Source organism: Peromyscus californicus, unplaced genomic scaffold, assembly GCF_007827085.1.
Source record: "Peromyscus californicus insignis strain IS unplaced genomic scaffold, ASM782708v3 Scaffold_4__1_contigs__length_199733344, whole genome shotgun sequence".
Classification (NCBI taxonomy): Eukaryota; Metazoa; Chordata; class Mammalia; order Rodentia; family Cricetidae; genus Peromyscus; species Peromyscus californicus.
The window spans coordinates 196,343,475-196,363,763 of record NW_026294562.1 but is presented as its reverse complement, the minus strand read 5'-3'; the positions used below and the strand labels follow the sequence as shown (position 1 = coordinate 196,363,763).

General features: G+C 38.2%; 2 protein-coding genes across 3 annotated transcripts in view; one reads left to right on the top strand and one right to left on the bottom strand.

Annotated features, from left to right (window-relative positions):
* Positions 1-2,137: 2,137 nt before the first annotated feature.
* LOC128093941 (vomeronasal type-1 receptor 4-like) overlaps positions 2,138-20,289 on the top strand; it is a 60,446-nt gene continuing 42,294 nt past the window's right edge. For both annotated transcript variants that reach the window (XM_052711858.1, XM_052711857.1), the window contains exons 1-4: positions 2,138-3,193; positions 3,464-6,015; positions 6,143-10,503; positions 12,045-12,115. The gene's annotated coding sequence lies outside the window, so the exon portion shown is untranslated. The remainder of the gene's footprint in view (positions 3,194-3,463; positions 6,016-6,142; positions 10,504-12,044; positions 12,116-20,289) is intronic.
* LOC128093943 (40S ribosomal protein S26-like) lies at positions 10,870-12,028 on the bottom strand. Its single transcript, XM_052711861.1, has one exon. The coding sequence runs from the start codon at positions 11,295-11,297 to the stop codon at positions 10,971-10,973; it is 327 nt and encodes a 108-aa protein (XP_052567821.1). The 5' UTR covers positions 11,298-12,028; the 3' UTR covers positions 10,870-10,970.

The following is a 20,289-nucleotide window of genomic DNA, read 5'->3' as shown; positions in this document are numbered from 1 at the left end:
TAAATGGCCTCTAGCATAGTTGGTAATAGAGTCCTGCTTTCTTATGAAATCTCAAGAGCTATGCTTCCATACTTTGCATTTTTTCTCAGCATTGCTGACATCTATGCTCACACTAGAAGTGTCCATAAGTTCTAGTTACAGCATTCAATAATATTCCCAACCAAAAGTCCCACATCTTTGGATATTTCTTCCACAAAGCATAGGCCTATAAACCAGATGATTGGGTTTACCAAACAATGGGCTCCCCAGGCTCATAAATTTCAATGCTTGGTCAGGGAGCCACAATATTTGAAAGTATAAGGAGTTGTGGCATTCTAGAAGAAGTGTTACTAGGGGTGCTCTTTGAAGTTTCGAAAACCCAAGCCAAGCCCCGTGGCTCTCTGTTCTTGCTACCTGCAGATCCTAGTGTAGAACTCAGTTACTTCTACAGCACCATGTCTGCCTGCATGCTGCCATGCTTCCCTGCCATGATGATAATGGACTAAACCTCTGAAACTAGAGACAAACTCCAATTAAATGCTTTTAAGATTAGTCATGGACATGTTGTCTCTTACAAAGATTGAACTTCGGCTAAGACAGGGGCTGGTACCTGGGATTGGGGCATTGCTATTACAGGCCTCACAATGTTTTGGGGAATGTGGAAGATTTGGGGACCTTGAACTAGACATATATTAAAGTAGGTCTTAATGGGTCATCCTAGTAGGAACATAAAAGATAGTGCTGAGGGTGATTTGAAATGTGGAAGCTCACTTCAAAAGTTTCGGAGGGGAAGAATATTAGTAAGTGGCCTAGAGTCTGTTCTTGTGATATTTTGGCAAATAATGTGCCTGTTTTCTACCCCTGCCCTAAAAGTCTTCCAGAGACTAAATTGAAGAAGTTTGGATTAATGACATCAGAGATTATTGACTCTGTCTCATGATTTGTGGGCACTCCAATGCAGTTCTCTAATGAAAAGTAACAAGCTGAGTAAGGAAATGTACAGTTTGAGGAGAAAAGGAGCACCAGGAAGTATAATGTAGACCCTGAGTCTAGTGTTGAAGGAGATAAAATGTTTAAAAAATGATGCTAAATATAATAAATGAAGTGACCTCAGTGCATGACTCTTCCCAGCAAAGTTTCCAACTTGTGAAAAGAAATTAAAAGCTTAAGGAATAAAGGAAATGATCAAAAAGAAAGTTGATGTACATGTAATTGGATGAGGGGCCCACATTCCACCTCCTGCAAGCAGCAGAATTTGGCAGATTTGACCATATCTGACTTTTCGAGTCCAGGATACAGGAAAGGGGTTGTGACATCTCCCTCTGCAGCTAGGAAAAGTTGCTGAGGCCAGATGTGTGTGAGTGATATCCCTCCATGGAGGCCCAGAAATGATTTACATGAAACTGGGAATGTGAAGCCTTTATTGCTTTGGAGACCCCAAGATGGAGATACCAGAATGTGGGATACCTGTCAAGAAAAAAAAAAGTGCTAAAAGGGAGAGCAGCCCAAGAGAGAGAAGTGTGTTGTAGTCAACAAAGCTGAAAGGGGTTGGATATCTGAAGAGCTTTGACATCAGACATGGTGATGTAGAATTGGGAGTTTGCCTTGCTGGTTTGTAGTCCTTTGGTCCAGAATTATCCTTCCTTGCCTCCCTTTCGGAATGGTAATGTATATTCCATGCCATTGTATATGATCTGCTTTTTTATTTTGATTTTACAAGGGGTTACATTGAAGAGATTGCCATGAGCCCCAGAAGAGACTTTGGACTTTTAAACCATGTTGAAACTGTTGTAGATTATGGGGTCTTTTGAAGTTGAATTGAATACATTTTTTTGATGTATTTGCAAGCCTATGGGGACTTGGGAGTGGAATGGGTGGTTTTAATAAAAAATGGCCCCCATAATCTCATATATTTAAATGCTTGATTGGTCTTTAGAGAGTCCCCCTACTTGACAGGGATTAGGAGGTATGGTTTTGTCAGAGGAAGTTTGTCACTGGGCGTTTGCTTTGGGGTTTCAAATGCTCAAACCCGGTCTGTCTCTCACTTTCTGCTGCCTGCAGATACAGATGTAGAATATTCTGCTACACCTCCAACATCATGTCTGCCTGCGTACCACCAGGCTTCCCACCATAATGATCATGAACTAAACCTCTGAAAGTGTAAGCTAACCCCAGTTAAAATTTTTCTTTTCTAAGTGTTGCCATCATCCTAGTGTCTCTTCTTAGCAATTGAACACTAAGATAAAAATGATATATATTAAAAGAGAGGGAAGTGGAACAATTTTACATTTTCCAAGCTAAACCTATTAGCAGGAAAAAATAATTTGTTACGTTTCCAGTCCAAGAAGGCTACTGGTTTTGGGGTATTGGGTGGTCAAATAAGTGGTAGACCCTTGTTACAACGTTTTCATATGTATATATCATTTTACTTTGTTATATTGTTACCTCTTCACTTTTCTTTACCCCTACTGACCCTCCATTAGTTCTCTGCCTCCTTAAATATTCTCCCTTTTTCGGACATCTTGACTCTTTAGTCTATAGTATTTGAGCATTTATTTACTTCTCAATGTTGGGGTCAGGTCTCCATTAATGTTCAAGCATGAACACTCAGGATGGTCTCAGATGATATACTAAGTTTTGTGCTTTGCTGAAAGACAACTCTTGGTCATATCTCTAGGTGAACAGATATGTCCATCCCATGTAAAGTCAGTGACTGTAACTGAGAACTGTCAATTCTGATATGGTTGCCAACTCCCAACCCACCAACACCAAATATACCAACACATGCAAGCTCCTCCAGGGCTCAGAAGTTATACCACTGAGCCTGTTCCTCTTTTTCCTGTCCCTCTTTAACCATCCCTGGACTACATCCAGTACATTACTTCCAACCAAGCACCTGATATCTAATTCAGAATCCAGACACATTTAGACCTGGAATCTGCCACAGAAATTATCTCCTATTCCAGTTCTGCATGCTGGATGAGATCTTGATCAGCTCGATTCCACACATCTCATTTTTTCTATTCTCTACTCATATATAATGTATAACAGTTTACTTCATGCAAGAATTGTTACTACATTAATGTGTGATCTAAAATTAACAATATTAAATGTAAAATTTTGTTTTCTTGAGACAGGGTCTCATGTAGCGCCATCTGGCTTTGAACTTTTGTGAACTTCCTGCCTCTACTTCCCAAGTGTGCTGAGATTACAGGTTTGTACTCAATGCCTGGTAGTAATTTCTTGGTATCTTACACGAACTTATTAATGATCTGATATATATTTCAAAAAGTTGAGGTCACGAAAAGATTATTAAGCACATACTGGGATACTAGGGGTTTTTGTTGTTGTTTTGTTTGTTTTTGTTTTGTTTTTTTTAACTTTCGCTTTTTCTTAATTTGATTTTCTTTTCTTTATCGTATAATATCTCCAACACCAGTAATTTAGTTTTTATTATAAAATCAAGTGTGGTTTTCCTTTGCAGTTGTTGTAGGAGACAACACTGTTTGGGTGCACGTGGCTCATCACCCAGCAGGCTCCTGAAGCAGTATGTCCCTGTCTGCCAACTTCTCTTAGGGTATGTAAACATTCATGCCTCATTGGTATTGACCTGAAAAATCCTTAAATCATACTAAATGGACATTTTTGAGTAAATTTTAAAAGCCACAAGTGAGAAAGATATTAGGGACTTATAATACATTGCAGATATATAACCAGATGTTAGAATTACTTAGCAGTTAAAGCAGCATGATGGATCCTGACATCTCTGTTACCCTACTGCTCCTTTATTCAGAGCATGGATTTACATTCACTTTATCCTTTGTGCTGAACTCAAGTCTCTTCATCTTTATAATCAAAGTAAGCATATTGTCTGCCTAGGGTACTGCGGAATAAAATTTACCATATGGTCTGCATCCACGGAAGGGCTTTCTACAAGTTGGGTACTTTTAGAAATATTGGAACATCTTAGAGACTTTAAAAGAAAGATCAGTCAACCAAGTCTTCCTTGAGAAGAATGACAGGAGAACGCATGCTGTTTTGTTGACTTGGGTCATGAATTGCAGCTCTAACCTTCCCAAGAAGGATCAGATAGCAGGACCCAACACATGGTATCCAGTGAGGTGGCTAAAGGAATGATCACGTTGTCACAGACTGTTTTTGGAGTTACAGAAAATCAGTCTCCCCTTGCCATTATTGATTCTTCCCTTCATGGGGTTCAGATTAAAGCCCACAGATGTGATTCTTCAACACTTGATTGTGTTGAGCTTCTTTACTATGTTGTGTGGAGGAGTGCCCCACACAATGGCAGCTTTCGCGTTGAAAGACTTCTTAGGAGATTTTGAAGGTCAATTCCTCTTATCTCCAGAGTAGGCAGGGGTGTGTCTGTTGGCAGTATCAGCTTCCTGAGTGCCTTCCAGGCCAACGCTATCAACCATAGTGACTCCATGTGGGCAGATTTTTAAAGGCAAAATTCCCAGGTACAGTGGTGCCTTATGCACTTGGGCTGAATCCTTCATCTCCCTTTGAGTATGGCTTTTCCTGAGTAAATAACTGGAAGACACAACACTAACATCATGTACTTAAGAGATTATGGCCGGGCAGTGGTGGCACATGCCTTTAATCCCAGCACTTGGGAGGCAGAGTCAGCTGGATCTCTGTGAGTTCGAGGCCAGCCTGGACTACCAAGTGAGTTCCAGGAAAGGCGCAAAGCTACACAGAGAAACCCTGTCTCAAAAAACCAAAAAAAAAAAAAGAGATTATGATTACTGTGGGCCTGTTCTCCAAGGAAAGAAAGTGGAAATCTGCATTTGCTAGTTTATAGTTTCTAGACATTCTGTGTGTCAGGCTTATGCTCTGGGCCAATAGCTGTGGGCTCATACTCCAAAGCATAAGCAGAAAATGCAACTCATTTTCCCAGGACCAAGGTCTCCTACACATCCACCCCTGAGTCCAAAGCCACAAAAAAACTGTCCTTTTCCTGGCCAGTACATTTGTTTGCCGTTATCCATTTTCTTGCATCTTGATCAACTGTTTAAGTCTTTTCATTAATCTCACTTGGTTGCTGCTGAGTGTGTCTGTTACTCACTGGAAGTTTCTCCACAGTCAGCTTCTTCTTGCTTATGAGCTGTGACCCCAGTGCATCCAGCTTCTGCCATCTCTGCATGAACAACAGAAAAGTTCCTAACATCATCACCAACCTGTAATTTAAAAGCATCTGTACAGTTGTACAGTGTTCAGTTCAGAAACTTGCATATTTTATAAAAAAAAAAAAAGTCATATCACATGGAACCTTGTTAACACAGTACTCCTTTGTATAATGAATGTGGACATGTTTCTGTGTTCATAAACATGACACCATGTCTTCCTTATTCATCCCCTTCAGACTGTGAATAGTGTGCTCATTATGAATATTCCAGTCAACAGTGAAAACCTATTACAGTGCTAATTTCTAATTTTAAACTGTTATTTGAAAACAATAGAAAATGCTTTAGCGAAGTTGCTTCTACTTTATTAGTTTTAGTATTTTAGGTGACTAACTTTTTATTTTAAGAAATTATTGATATTTATATCAATTTACTTTCAATTATTTTTTCTGACTTATCTGTGGCTTTTGATATATCAGTGAATGAAATAAAAATAATTTTCTTTTACAACTGCTCTGTTTTATTTATTGATAAAAAATCATATATTTTGATTGTTTTCTCTCCCCTTAATTTCTCCTATATCCTCTCAACTTTGATACTCACCCAACTTTATGTTCGTTTTCTCTCTCTTCCAAAAAGAAACAAATAAAAATCACACTAAAAATCTACATGAAAGCACTGAAGTAGAAATCAAAACAAGCAAGGCAAAAGACTAATAGAACAACAAAATAACAGAACAACAACAAAAAAAAATGACATAAAAATCTACAAAAATTCTGTTAAGTTTATTTCATTTTGATCAGCTAGTCTGGGAATGGAACATACCCCGAAGTGAGACTCCATCGTCCACTCTCCCTCTCAGTGTTGGAACATTTGGCTTGAACTTGTACAGGTATGTGTGCTGTCACAGTCCCTTATGAGTTCATATGTCCATTGGTGCTGTTGTGTCTGGAGGATATTTTTTTAAGTCATCTATTACTTCTAGATCTTAAAATCTTTCCATCTTCTTTTCCACATAGATCCCTGACCCATGAAGGGAGGACTATGATGAAGACATCCTATTTAGGATTGAGTATTCCAGAGTCTGGATTGAGTGTTCCAGAGTCTCTCCTATACTTATTGTATAATTGTGGTTATATGTGGTAGTTCTCATCTATTGCAAGACAAAGCCACTTTTTGGTGGTCTGAGTGAGGCACTGATTTATGGGTATAAGAATGTACCACTAGGAATAAATTTATTGCTATGATTCTTTATTTGACCAGTAACATGTTTTTCCCATAGGCTTATAAGTTATTTCACGTTCTTGGCCACTTTAAGCAGAATCAGGTATTGGTTCCACTTCATACAGTAGGCCCTAAATCCAAGCAAAATTAGTTAATTCCATAATATTTATGCCACTATTGTACTAGTATACTCTTACAGGTAGCTCATGTTTGTGTAGTCTTGTGGTTTGTAGCTGGTAGATATTGATGGTTACATTTATCCTACAGGACAAAGCAAAGTCTTAATTGTAAGGAAAAGGAGTTAAATGCATCTAGGAAACAAGGGTTATTATGTTTGATACTATATTAAATTATAAACAATTTATGAAAGTGTCTATTTGAAAGTCATTCCTACGCATGTGCACAGTGGTTACTGATACTCGATATTGTATAAAAGTAATTGTTTTCACCTCTGGCTCTAGCAAGGGATTAGGTTAAAGTCTCTCCTCACATACTCAGGCTTAAGTGTTCTATAATATTTTAAGAATCATATTTGATGTATATTCTCTTTTAAAACTTTTAAATTCATTGGGGTCTGAATGTTTTGCCTGGGGTTATTTATGTGCAGTGCCTGCATGCAGTGCTCAGAAATGCTAGAAAACAAATTGAGATTGTCTGGAACTGGTGTTGCTAGGAGTTCAACTAGGGTCCTTTGGAAGATTAGCCAACAGTCTTAACCATTGAGCCACCTATTCATCCCTTCCATTTCTTTTTTAACCTAATTTCCTCTGTTTTCTCCAACCTCAACCATTACTGCTCTTGCCCTAAAATTCTCTTCGCTCTGCTTTTCTGAGGGGAGATAGCTGCCTCTAACCACTATGTTGGTTTGAAACAAAATAACCCCCAAATAGAGTGGCACTATTAGGAAGTATGACTTTGTTGAAGTAGGTGTGGCCTTGTTGGAGTAAGTGTGTCACTCTTGTGGTAGACTTTGAGGTCTTTCTGCAAGCTTCCCTCAGAGTGACACTCAGACCACTTCCTCTTGCCTAGAAGATATAGTACTCCCAGCACCACGTCTACCTGCACTCTGCCATGTCCCACCATGATGATAATGGACTGAACATCTGAACTGTAAGCGAGCCACCCAAACTAAATGTTTTCCTTTATGAGAGTTGTGATCACGGTGTCTCCTCATAGCAATAGAAACCCTAACTAAGATACTCAACTTCTGAATGTTTCAATCCATAAATTTGGGTAGGAGAAGTGAATCAGGAATCAAAGAATAGTTTTAAGTAGGAAATTTATATAGATGGTGTCAGGTGACCATGGACCTCCAAAACTAAAAGTACATAGCAGGCACCCTCATCAGAACAGGTCTGGGGAAATGAGCCCAGGCCTCAGAATTCCTCATCCTTAGCAATGATGAATTCACAGCAAGAGAAAAAAAAAAAAGGAAAGAAAGAAAGAAAAAACAACTTGCATCTACTGAAATTTATCAATTTGGGAAGTTGGCTACATCTTGCAGGCAATAGGAGGTAAACTGTGACACTGGGCATGACTTGAGCATATATGTGACCTAAGAGCCCACCTCCACAGTGACACAGTTCCTCCAACAAGGCTATACCTACTCCAAAAAGCCACACCTCCTAATAGTGCCACTTCCTATGAGCTTATGTGGGCCAGTTACATTCAAACGACCACATTCTACTCCCTGGCCCCTGTAAGTTTGTAGCAATATCATAGTGCAAAAATGCATTTAGTCCAACTTCAAAAGTCCTATAATCTATCACAGTCTCAATCATGTTTAAAGGTCCAAAGTTCAAAATCTCTTAAATTTTATGCAATCTTTTAACTATAATCCCCTATAAAATCAAAACCAAAAATCAAAAAAAAAAAAAAAAAAACAGATCACATACTTCCAACATATAATGGAACAGGATATACATTACCCTTTCAAAACATAGGGAAAGAATCATAGTGAGGAAATTCATGACCAAAGCAAGACCCAAAACAAACTGGGCAAACTCCATACTCTATCTTCATATCCGATGTCAAAGTGCTCTTTAGATCTCCAACTCCTGCTGTGGATATTGCTCTGTATAAATAAAATGCTGATTGGCTAGTAGCCAAGCAGGAAGTATAGGCAGGACAAGCAGAGAAGAGAATTCTGGGAACAGGAAGGCTGAGTCAGGAGACGCTATCAGCCACCGCCATGAGTACCAACATGTAAGATACTGGTAAGCCATGATTCATGTGACAACGTATAGATTTATAGAAATGGGTTAATTTAAGATTTAAGAACTAGATAGCTAGAAGCCTGAACCATTAGGCCAAACAGTTTAAATAATATAAGAGTCTGTGTGTTTATTTTATAAGTGGGCTGGGAGACTGCTGGAGCTTGGCGGGAGCTGGAGAGAAACTCTCCAGCTACAAACTCCTTTTAGCTTTTTGACTGAGACACACTTCTTTCTCTTGGGCTGGTTCCATTCCCTATTAACAGCTTTCTTTGACTCATGCTCCACAGCAGTGGCATCCCCAACATTTTGCAGTCTCCAATGCAAATCCATTTCACTTCCTGGTGCCCATTTTATCCTCAATCTGTACATTTTGTATTTTTCCTTGCTCAGGTTGCTTCTTTTCATTACAGATCTAATTAATACAAATCTAATTAGTTAATACTGATAACCATGGGACAGAATCTATGCTAGGCTGTTTTGAAATTTCCTCTGCCAATGCAATTAATCCAAAATTCTTCTTTATCCTCAAGCCAACTTTTTAAACAAGAGTAAGAGGTAGCCACATTCTTCACCAAAATGTCACAAGACCAGTCTCTAAGCCACAGACTAGCATTCTTCTCCCCTGAAATCTCTGAGCCAGGCCCCCACAATTCAGGTCACCCTCAGCATCGTTCTATTCCATGTTCCTAATAGGATGGCCCATTAAGCCCAACTTAAAACATTCAACTCCTTTTCTAAACCACAACCCCAAAATCCATATTGCTGCAACAACAACAACAAAACATGGTCAATAATATAAGGCCAATACCCCAGTCCCTGGTACCAACTTCTGTCTCAGTTAGGGTTTCTATTGCTTTGAAAAGTCACCATGACCATGGAAACTTTTATAAAGGAAAACTTTTAATTGGACCTGGCCTACAGTTTGAGAGGTGTAGTCCATTATTGTTTTGGCAAGAAACATGGCAGCATGCAAGCAGACATGATGCTGGAGAAACTGAGAGTTCTGCATCTTGATCTGCAGAAAACAGGATGTTAACCATCACACTGGGCATGGCTTGATCATATTTGAAACCTGAAAGCCTGCCGCCAAAGTTATACACTTCCAAAAAGCCTACTTCAAGGCTATAACTACTGCAGCCAGGTTATACCTACTACTAGTGCCACTCCCCATGGGCCAAGCATTAAAATACTTGAGTCTATGGGGCCATACCTATGCAAACTTCCATAGGCCTCTTTGATGATATGGTTCTTGTCTCATGCCTATGAATGGTATTTGGTAGTTGTTCTTTCCCATTCCTCCTCTCTGCTTATTCTCTGCCAAGAGATATGAGGCTTCTGCAATGCTCTTATACTGTACTAAGGTTGTTTTATTGATAAACATTTAAAAGCATAGGATCTAGGTGACCATTGACAGAAATCTCAAAAATTATGTGTTAAAACAGATCTTTCCTCCTTTAAGTTGTCCCTATCAGGTGTTTGTCATAGTAGCAGAAGTTCTGCCACAAGGATTGGGGTGAGCATTGCCATATATGGAGTCATTCTGGGAATCTGTAACAGTACCTGCTTGACTCTATACCAAGATCTTAGACCCTTGAAGGTACCCAGACCATAGTAACACTTGCCAAAACCAAAACAAACAACAAATCTATAAAAACATGCAGATTCAGTTCTCAGTATATACCTGGTATTTAACAAGTCTGTTAATGCAGTTGCACAGCATTGGCACCCTATTCAGGACTCTGTGAGCACTGCATATATGCTGGTAAATACAGGTAAACTCATGAATTCCAGTTAATGTTTCGGATTATCTAAGAATGATGTGGTTTACTCATAGAAAACTGTTGGAAGCCGGGCGGTGGTGGCGCACGCCTTTAATCCCAGCACTCGGGAGGCAGAGCCAGGCGGATCTCTGTGAGTTCGAGGCCAGCCTGGGCTACCAAGTGAGTTCCAGGAAAAGGCGCAAAGCTAAACAGAGAAACCCTGTCTCGAAAAAAAAAGAAAAAAAAATGAAAACTGTTGGAAAACAATAGAATTACTTGTCTGCTTCTTGGTGCTACTAATCATATAGTTCTATGTTTTCCTTTGTTGTGCTACAGTTTATTCTATATATCGGTTGGAGTGTTTCAGACACATTATATTATTTCCAAAACACTTTATAAATGAACGTCATCACTTCTACAATGCCATACATATTTCTCTCTTCGCTTCCCTTCTCTCTCTGAAACTGAATTTACTCTACAGCTGAACAGAATGCTATACATGTCTCTGAGACAGAAGTCAGATGGCTTCTATTTCTTTTTTTTTTTTTTTTTTTTTTTTTTTTTTGGTTAGGTCCCATTTTATTTTTCCAAGGTGTTTTTTCTTCTGTCTTTATGAAGCCATCTCTTTACATGGACTTTGGTAGAGATCATGGTGCAGCACCAGCAGGTCTAAATAGTGGTGGGGGTGTCCAGTCCTTGCGGGCTTCACAGGATCGATTCCTGACTACCTTGCTATGAATAGCACAGCTCACACAGTAATGCAGCTTGACATAGAGCTTGGGAAGCACATAGGCGTCGAAGACATTTGCTTCGGATATGTCCCTGACAGCAGCGGCCTCTACAATGTTCCAAATGACGTACTTCTTAATGGCCTTGTCTTTGGGCACGCACCGGGCGCAGTTCGTGCATCGGATTGGCTGCACATGGCCGCAGCCCTTTTTGGCCCGAACGTTGTTTCTTCTTTTTTTGGTCATCTTGGAGCCAAGACCCGAAAGCGGCTTCTATTTCTTGATTAGAAGACTTAACAGTGTCTAATTTGTTGTCACACATTTTCTAAAATTCTAAGACTCATCTGTGTAATACATGAAACAAAACTTGAAGTTGAGTTGCGACATGTCTATAAGTTACAGACTGCCTCATTGCTTGACATTGGAAGTCATTGCAAGCTCCCCATCCCCCCACAGCAGACACGACCATATCAGTAAATTAAACATTAGGATGAGAGCAGGCTACTTGTGATTGCTGCTCATTGTATGACTTACTTTGGAGCAGAAACCCCACTGTGTTTATTTATCATGATCCTGTGATATCATAGTTCCATAGGGCTACTTATATTCTGAGAGTGATTCATAGATAAAACATCTCTATGAAAACATATTCAATTAAAATACTTTAAAGATTTGAGGGGTGCTTTTTATTCTTTATCCAATCAAACAGGGCTCAGGCAGTTTGAAGAATTGGCTGATGAAGATGCAGGGACTTGCCATTGGGAAGCACCAAGTGACCAGTGTCAAAGTTTTCAACAGCCCTAACTGGGTTTCTTAAAAAAAAAATTATAAGAAAAGAGAAAAACAAATGTGAAAGATGCAGGAGATAATATAGAGAGACAAAAAAGTACTCATCAAGACTAGAATGTTCCAAGTAATGTGGGCTTCCAGGGAGCATCTGGAGGAGACATGAGTTCCATGAATATATTTTACTTCCTGCTTGTTCATGTGCAGGGTGAAGACCATGAAGGTGCTGGCACAGAACATGAGCCCTCCACACAGAAGATCTCAGACTGCTACCAGTGGTATGTATAGTAACTACCTAACATAAACTGGGGATTGCTATATGATAGCCACAAGCTTCTTTGTTAATGTCACTTTTGTTGCCATATTTTTCCAGTGACAGACATGGGGACCATGATGGTGATGGTGTCCTTCATGTTCACGACTTGGTAATATTCACCTTAAACTATGCCTATCTCTGAGGCTTTGGGGCTGATAGTAATGACCTGGAAGACACTCAGGAGGCAAATGCAACCAAGATCACATCTCTTCCCACTCTCTGAGGATAGCAAATTAATTTACATCCAAAATACCTCGGAAAATCTTTTAACCCACAAACTAACATCATTTTAGGTATTCCTTTGGAGAGAATGACTAAGATGCCTGTAAATGTAACCAACCGTCTTTAAAATAAGAAACACAGAACCAATGCAAAGAAGAAAGCCAAGAGGTCAGAGCTAAGAGCTAAAACCTTACCCTTCCGCCTGCGATGGTCCTACCTCTCCGAACCAGAGCTACTTTCTGTGTTAAAATCCTTATATAGAATTTCTGTTCTGCCTTCTCATTGGTTTTAAACCCAGCCACATGACTGCCTCCTCACGGCCTGTCTGTATAGATCTCCAGGTTTTCCATGATTGGTATTGAGATTAAAGGCATGTGTATTCAATACTGGCTGTATCCCTGAACACACAGAGACTTACCTAGCTCTGCCTACCAAGTGGTGGGATTACAAGCGTATGCCACCACTGTCCTGCTTTCCTATGGCTTGCTAATAGCTCTGACCCCCAGGCAACTTTATTTATTTTAATACAAATAAAATGTCACCATAATTCCCCTTTTCTATTTTAATAAAAAAAGGAAAAAGCTTATAACTAACATAAGAAAAACTATATACAAAAGTACAATAACTATATACAATATATACAAGTAATAAATACCTAAACAATGTCTAGTTCATTTGTATTTGACAAATTCAGAAAAAATAATTCCATTATCTATCCTATTGTATCTAATTCACTTTCTATCCTAATTAATCTTCAACTATGACTAACTAATCTTTAACTCCCTCAGAGACCCAAGAAGGAAATAATATTAGCTAACAAAAATAAAAACAGGAAGTACATGCAAGCAACTTCCAAAAAATTGTGAGTTGACAGAAACAGCCAGCTGCCTGCACAATTATCTGAGGTTTCTCCGCAGTGTTGGGGCATCATCTTCAGCCTGTAGGCATAGCGTATCTGACAGACTCATTTGTGAAGTAGGATGTACACAAGGTCAACAGTTCAACCTCACATTGGGTGAGAGCAGTCCATGTACCAGAAACACCTGAATTCCACTAGTGTCATGTCATGATTCAGGATTTTAAATTCTGGAAATTGTTGATGGTATTTTAATTCAGCTGTCCATTCTTCTTGGCTATGTGTGTATGTGGCTTCATCTCAGCATCCCGTTCTTCTCCACATCCATCTATTGAAAATGCCATTCTACTATTGAGAGGCGTGAGCTTAATTAGTCTTCAAGAATAACTGTTTCAGCTACTGTCCCATTGCACATCAGAAGCCATCGGCCCACTGCCTGTTCAGCTGCCTTTGAAGAAAAGGGCACTGTACCTTTCCTGGATTGCAAAGGCCACTTCAGGGATGGTGCCATATTGTCCTGGCCTCAGAAGATGCCTTTTGATAAAGCCATAACCACACTTGTTTTGGCAAGAGTCCTTTGTTTCATGTCCTGTCTGTCTTGTGTGTCAGTTGATTTAAGGATACTTTGTTGTTCAGTGGCTAACTTTTGCCACAATGAAAGTTAACTCCATATGCAGTTTTTTTAATGCCCATATATTCTCTGAAGTAGATTGGTACTGCCAGGAGCTGACATGTCTCATAGTCATAACAAAAAAGAAAAATTTTCTAAGTTATTAAAACATTTTAAATGTCATATTCTGTAGATCTCTGAAGGGTTTGAAGATAACCTGTCTATCTAAAATATATCTACTCAATCTTGAAAACATACCTAATGTGACTACAAGTTCTATTATAATGTCTAACTACTAGCTTTCATTTCTTTATATCCTAATAGTTGGTCATAACTATTTCAAAGATCAGAAAATTGCATTACATTGTTAAATGAACAGAATAAGTACAATTAGAAATATACATATAGCATTTTCTAACAATATCAATTTCAATTTATATAATTTGTATACAATATAAAACAATCCAATCCAATGTATTTACATTTTTATTTTCTTTTTTTTTTTTTTTCAGTTTTTCGAGACAGGGTTTCTCTGTGTAGCTTTGCGCCTTTCCTGGAACTCACTTGGCAGTCCAGGCTGGCCTTGAACTCACAGAGATCCGCCTGGCTCTGCCTCCCGAGTGCTGGGATTAAAGGCGTGCGCCACCACCGCCCGGCTATTTTCTTTTTTTTTTAAACAAGAACCTTAAATCTTATCTCCTTTGCTTAGCCCTTTTCCTAACCCTTGACAGCAACTTGTAACCAACCCCCCTAATCAATGAAAATTATCCCAGACCCCATTAAAAGACAAAAAAAAAAAAAAAACCCACCCGCACCACACTACCTCTTTGGGCATGTGGGCGTCTTATTCTTGAAATTGCTTCCTGCTGGGTATGGGTGAAGGTATCTTTATCCTGAAAAGAAAAATTTTAGGTTAATTGTCAAATTCTAGGAAAGGTAACTATATCCTTCATTATCCAGTCTGTGTATAATGCCAAAGTTCAGGGTTTATCTCAAATCCTTATTCAAGTAGTCTTTGAGACTGGATCATCTCAGCTAGTCATCTCAAAATTGCTCTGAGCACCTTGTAGTTCAAAGCTGATCTGTATATGATGTTTGTCAGTTTAGTGATGTTATTGTTGTCCACGGCGAATTGTTGTTGTTGTGGGGCCCCCTCTTTTTCCTGGAGACTTCAGTTGATGTTAGGCCTGGCCGTAATTTCCTGCAAAAAACTGAAAAGAGACTCGAACACAAAGACATATATATGCAGGTAATTGAAGCCTTTTTTCTTTTTAGAATTAGTTAGTATTCTATATGACCATTCATATATTAACAAAGTTTAAAACGTATATATCTATATATCTATATATCTATATATATCTATATATATTAATCTTGTAAATTTTGATATAAAATTCATACTTTAAGAAAAGTTTAAAGAATCAGAATAGAATCAAAGAGTTGAGATTAGTAATAGAATAGTCCCTTAATTAATTTGGCTTTTCTCCTGTCCCATAGCAGAAGATGGCTCTTTTCTTCTGGCATGATACAGGGAGTTTGCAGTTTCCTGTTAACAACATGCTTGAGTTTAAAGAAGGAGAGAGCCATTCTGCAACTCCAAAGTCAGCTTTAAATTTTAATTGAACTGGGACTATTAGAAGACCAATAGTGTTAAATCTTTAAAGAAAAGCAGAAACAAACATTTAGGAAGACATAAAATTTTTTAGATAACATACACATACGCCATTTCACTCTTGTTTCCTGGGATAGATGATTTGTCCCTTTTTCTTCATTTGTCCACTGTTCTTCAAATTCCTTAACCTTCATTCTCCTAAAAGACAAAAACAAAAACCTTTCCCCAAGGTTTTTTTGGGATGTCCCTTTTTGGCAAGTTATCTGATTAAATGAAAAGGCATGTGTTACTGGTATAGGTTAGTTTAAATTGGATGTTCATGATAGTTGATGAACTATCACCTCCTCTAATTAAGAGGTCTCTCTTGTTCAAATCGAACCTTTATCAATTTTGATGGTACCCACAGCTTATCTTCTCCTGTAGAAATAAAAGCAAAACCTCATCCCCAATGTAACACATATCCTGGTTTCCATTCTGAGGTCAGCACATCCTTAAAGTATATAGTTTGATTTAATTCTGTAGTTTTTTCTATTATCCAATGTCTCTCTGCAGCTGTTGTTTCTTTCTCATTGGTATTGAGAAAATTCAAAGTTAATAGAGCATTATGTAGTCTATTTCTGGGGGTTTTTGTTACTCCTTTCTGTTTATTTAGCATATCCTTTAGAGTTCTGTTTGATCTTTTTATAACCGCTTGACCTGTAGGATTATGTGGTATACCTGTAACATGGTTTATATTGTAATAAGCAAAAAACTCTTTCATTTTAACAGAGGCATATGATGGTGCATTGTCAGTTTTGATTTGTGCAGGTATACCCATGATGGCCATAACTTCTAGCAAATGAGTGATTACAGAATCAGCTCTTTCAGAACTCAAAGCAGTTGCCCATTGAAATCCTGAATAAGTATCGATGGTGTGTTGTAAATATTTTAATTTTCCAAATTCTGCAAAGTGAAACACGTCCATCTGCCAGATTTCATTCCTCTGAGTACCCTTTGCGTTACATCCTGCTGGTAATGGCATTTGGTTGTAGAAGGAACAAGTAGGACATTTCTTTACTATTTCTTTGGCTTGTTGCCAGGCTATGGAAAAATCCTTTTTTAAACCTTTACTATTGACATGATGTTTTTTTATGAAATTCTGAGGCCTCCAGCACATTTCCTATCAATAATTTATCAATCTTATCCTTGCCTTGTGCTAGAGGGCCTGGCAGACCAGTATGGGATTGGATGTGAGTTATATATAAAGGATGACTCCTTTTCCTGATTGTATCTTGTAATTGAGTAAATAGTGAAGTTAATTCTGAAGCATTGTGAATAAATTCTGCAGTCTCAATATATAATACTACTCTTTCAGCATACTGAGAGTCAGTTACTACATTGAGAGGTTCTGAAAAATCCATTAATACCAACAGAATAGCATACAATTCTGATTTTTGAACTGAATTATAAGGACTTTGAACCACTTTACTTAAATTTTCTGATTTGTAACCTGCCTTTCCTTGTTTGTTGGCATCTATATAAAATGTACAAACTCCAGATATGGGTTTTTCTGCACAATTTGAGGCAAGATCCACTCAGCTCTCTTTATAAGATCAATTCTATTGCTTTTGGGATATTTGCTGTTAATTTCTCCCAAAAAATTACTGCAAGGTTTTTGCCAAGTTTCATTTTCTATCCATAATTTTTCAATGTCCTCCTTAGTTAAAGGTGTGACAATTTCTGCTGGGTCTATTCCTGCTAATTGACAAAGTCTCAATTTTCCTTTCCAAATCAAATCAGAGATTTTTTTCCACATAAGTTTTTAATTTTTTATTTGGTTTATTTGGTAAAAATATCCATTCCAATATATTATCTTCCCTCTGCATTAATATGTCTGTTGGAGAATGCCTAGAAGGTAAAATAACCAAAATGCAATCCAGCTTTGGTTAAATACGATCCACGTGCCCTTCATGTACTTTCTTTTCTACCAAGGCCAATTCTTTCTCAGCTTCAGGTGATAATTCTCTTGGACTATTTAAGTCCTTGTCACCTTCTAAGGTTTTGAACAGATTATTCAGTTCATCATTTTTTACCACAACAATAGTTCTTAGATGAGAAATGTCTCCAAGTAATCTTTGAAAGTCATTAAGAGTCTTTAGTTGATCTCTCCTAATTTGCACCTTTTGGGGTCTGATTTTTTATAGCTCTATTTTATGTCCTAAATAATTAATAGAATCTGCTCTTTGTACCTTTTCAGGAGCAATTTGTGATCCCCAGCAAGGCAAAATTTTCTTTACTTCTTCAAATATTCTTTCTAAAGTATCTGCATTTGAGTCAGCTAATAAAATATCATCCATATAATGATAAATTATAGATTTAGGAAATTTTTTGTGTACCACTTCCAACGGCTGTTGTACAAAATACTCTCACAGAGTTGGGCTGTTCAACATTTCCTGTGGGAGGACCTCCATTGAAATCTTTTAACCGGTTGAGAATTATTATAAGTAGGCACTGTGAAAGCAAATCTTTCTCTATCTTTTTCTTGTAAGTGTATTGAAAAGAAACAGTCTTTTAAATCAATAACTATGAGAGGCCATCCTTTTAGTAACAGAGTAGGCAAAGGAATTCCAGATTGTAGAGAGCCCATTGGCTGAGTTACTTTGTTAATTGCTCTAAGGTCTGTTACCATTCTCCATTTACAAGGTTTCTTTTTAATAACAAATACAGGAGAATTCCAAGGGCTGGTTAATTCTTCAATATGCTGAGCATTTAACTGTTCTTCTATCAGCTGTTGTAAAGCCTGGAGTTTCTCTGTTGTTAAAGGCCATTGCTGAACCCATACAGGCTTGTCTGTTGACCATTTTAAAGGTAGAGCTGTTGGTGTTTTTGGAAGATTATCAGTTGTTATGCCCTTTTCTTGTATGACATGGATGGCTGGTGACCACTCATTAGAATAATATCTTCTAATATTTCTCTCAGAAATATGTACTAGTTTATGATTTGTTTCTGAGATTGGAGGGATGTTAATCTGAGTATTCCATTGTTGTAACAAGTCTCGACCCAACAGGTTCATAGCTATGTTAGCCATATATGGTTTTAATTTTCCTTTCTGTCCTTCTGGACATTCGAGCCATCTTGCACTCTGTTTCACTTGAGATAAGGTCCCAATTCCTAACAGTTGAACGTTTGCCTCCTAAAGAGACTAAGTTGGATGCCAAAATTCTGGTGCGATTATGGTAATGTCCGCACCTGTGTCTACCAGAGCAGACAACAAAACACCATTTATTTTTATTGTTAGTTTTGGTCTTTGTTCATTAATAGAAGTTTGCCAAAAAATTTTCCTTGTGTTTTTTCCTGAATTTCCTATTCTCTCTGTTTCATCATCCCGACCAACATGATTTATTCCAATAGGCATTTGGTTATTTAGTTGCTTTGAGTAGGGGTTTCCTCTACAACTGCATGAAAGGTTTGAACTGGATTTACTGTGGGGGCTTGCCTGAGGCCCCTCTGGTAGTTTCCCGAAGCTCAAGGCAAAGGATTACCCTGTCTGTCCCTTGTTGATCTACATTTGTTGGTCCAGTGTTTTCCCTTCCCACACCTTCTGCATACTCCAGAAGGAAGGGGCATTCTGTTGCCAGTGTTACTTGAAGAAACATTATTTCTAGGAATGACCTGTTTACAATCCCTTTTCAAATGTCCTTGCTTTCCACATCCAAAACATCTAACATTTCTCAAACCTTTTGAACTTGCTTCTCCCATATATCATCATGGTCATAAGACTCAACATTAACTGTGTCTCTAATCCAATCTCCCAAAGGTGCAGATCTTGCCTTTAACGGCCTGATTATTCTTTTGCATGCTGCATTTGCATTCTCAAAGGCCAAAGATTCAATTATTATCTGACTAACTTCTGAATTCAGGACCATTCTCTGTACTGCTGAAGTCAATCGTTGTAAGAAATCTGTGAATCTTTTTAAGAAATCTGTGAAAGATTCTTTTGGGCCCTGTATAACCTTTGTAAATGACTCAGTTTTTTTTTCCTGGTTCCTCAACTCTGTCTCATGCATTCAAGGCTGCCATTCGACATAAAACTAGGGTTTGGACATCATATAAACATTGTGTTTGTACTGAAGCATATTGGCCTTCTCCAATAAGCTGATCCTGGCAGACTTGTATTCCGTTATTCCTCCATTGTTTTTCTATATTTTTAGCCTCATTACTGAACCACATTTTCTACTGGAGATTTTGTCCGGGTTCAAGAACAGCTTGTGCCAGATCCCGCCAGTCCTTTGGTAGAATCCTATTACAAGTTGGTCAGTTGTTTAACATTTGCTTTACATATGGGGAATGCATGCCATAAGATGCTATTGCCTCCTTAAATCTTCGTAAGTCTAACATTTTAATTGGAATCCAAGTATTTTGTTCATTCTCTTCACCAGGTAGCTGCTGTATGGCTACCGGATAAATTAAGGGTGATTGTGTGAAAACTGGCTTTCTTTCTGTAACCTTATGATCCAATTTTGAAACAACTTCACTGTTAGTTTCTTCTGTCTGAATTTGAATTTCTCTATAATTCATTTTTACAGGTTTAACAGGTTTTTCTAAGACTGTTATCCTGGCACTTAAATTGACTATCTTTTTAAATAATAAAATGAGTCGGGCGGTGGTGGCGCACACCTTTAATCCCAGCACTCGGGAGGCAGAGCCAGGCGGATCTCTGTGAGTTCGAGGCCAGCCTGGACTACCAAGTGAGTCCCAGGAAAGGCGCAAAGCTACACAGAGAAACCCTGTCTCGAAAAACCAAAAAAAAAAAAAAATGAAGATAAGAAAAGTAATAAACTGAATAATTTGATCAAT

Bases quoted from the DNA above. Each gene is read 5' to 3' on its own strand.
- LOC128093943 (XM_052711861.1), bottom strand. From the start codon at position 11,297: ATGACCAAAAAAAGAAGAAACAACGTTCGGGCCAAAAAGGGCTGCGGC.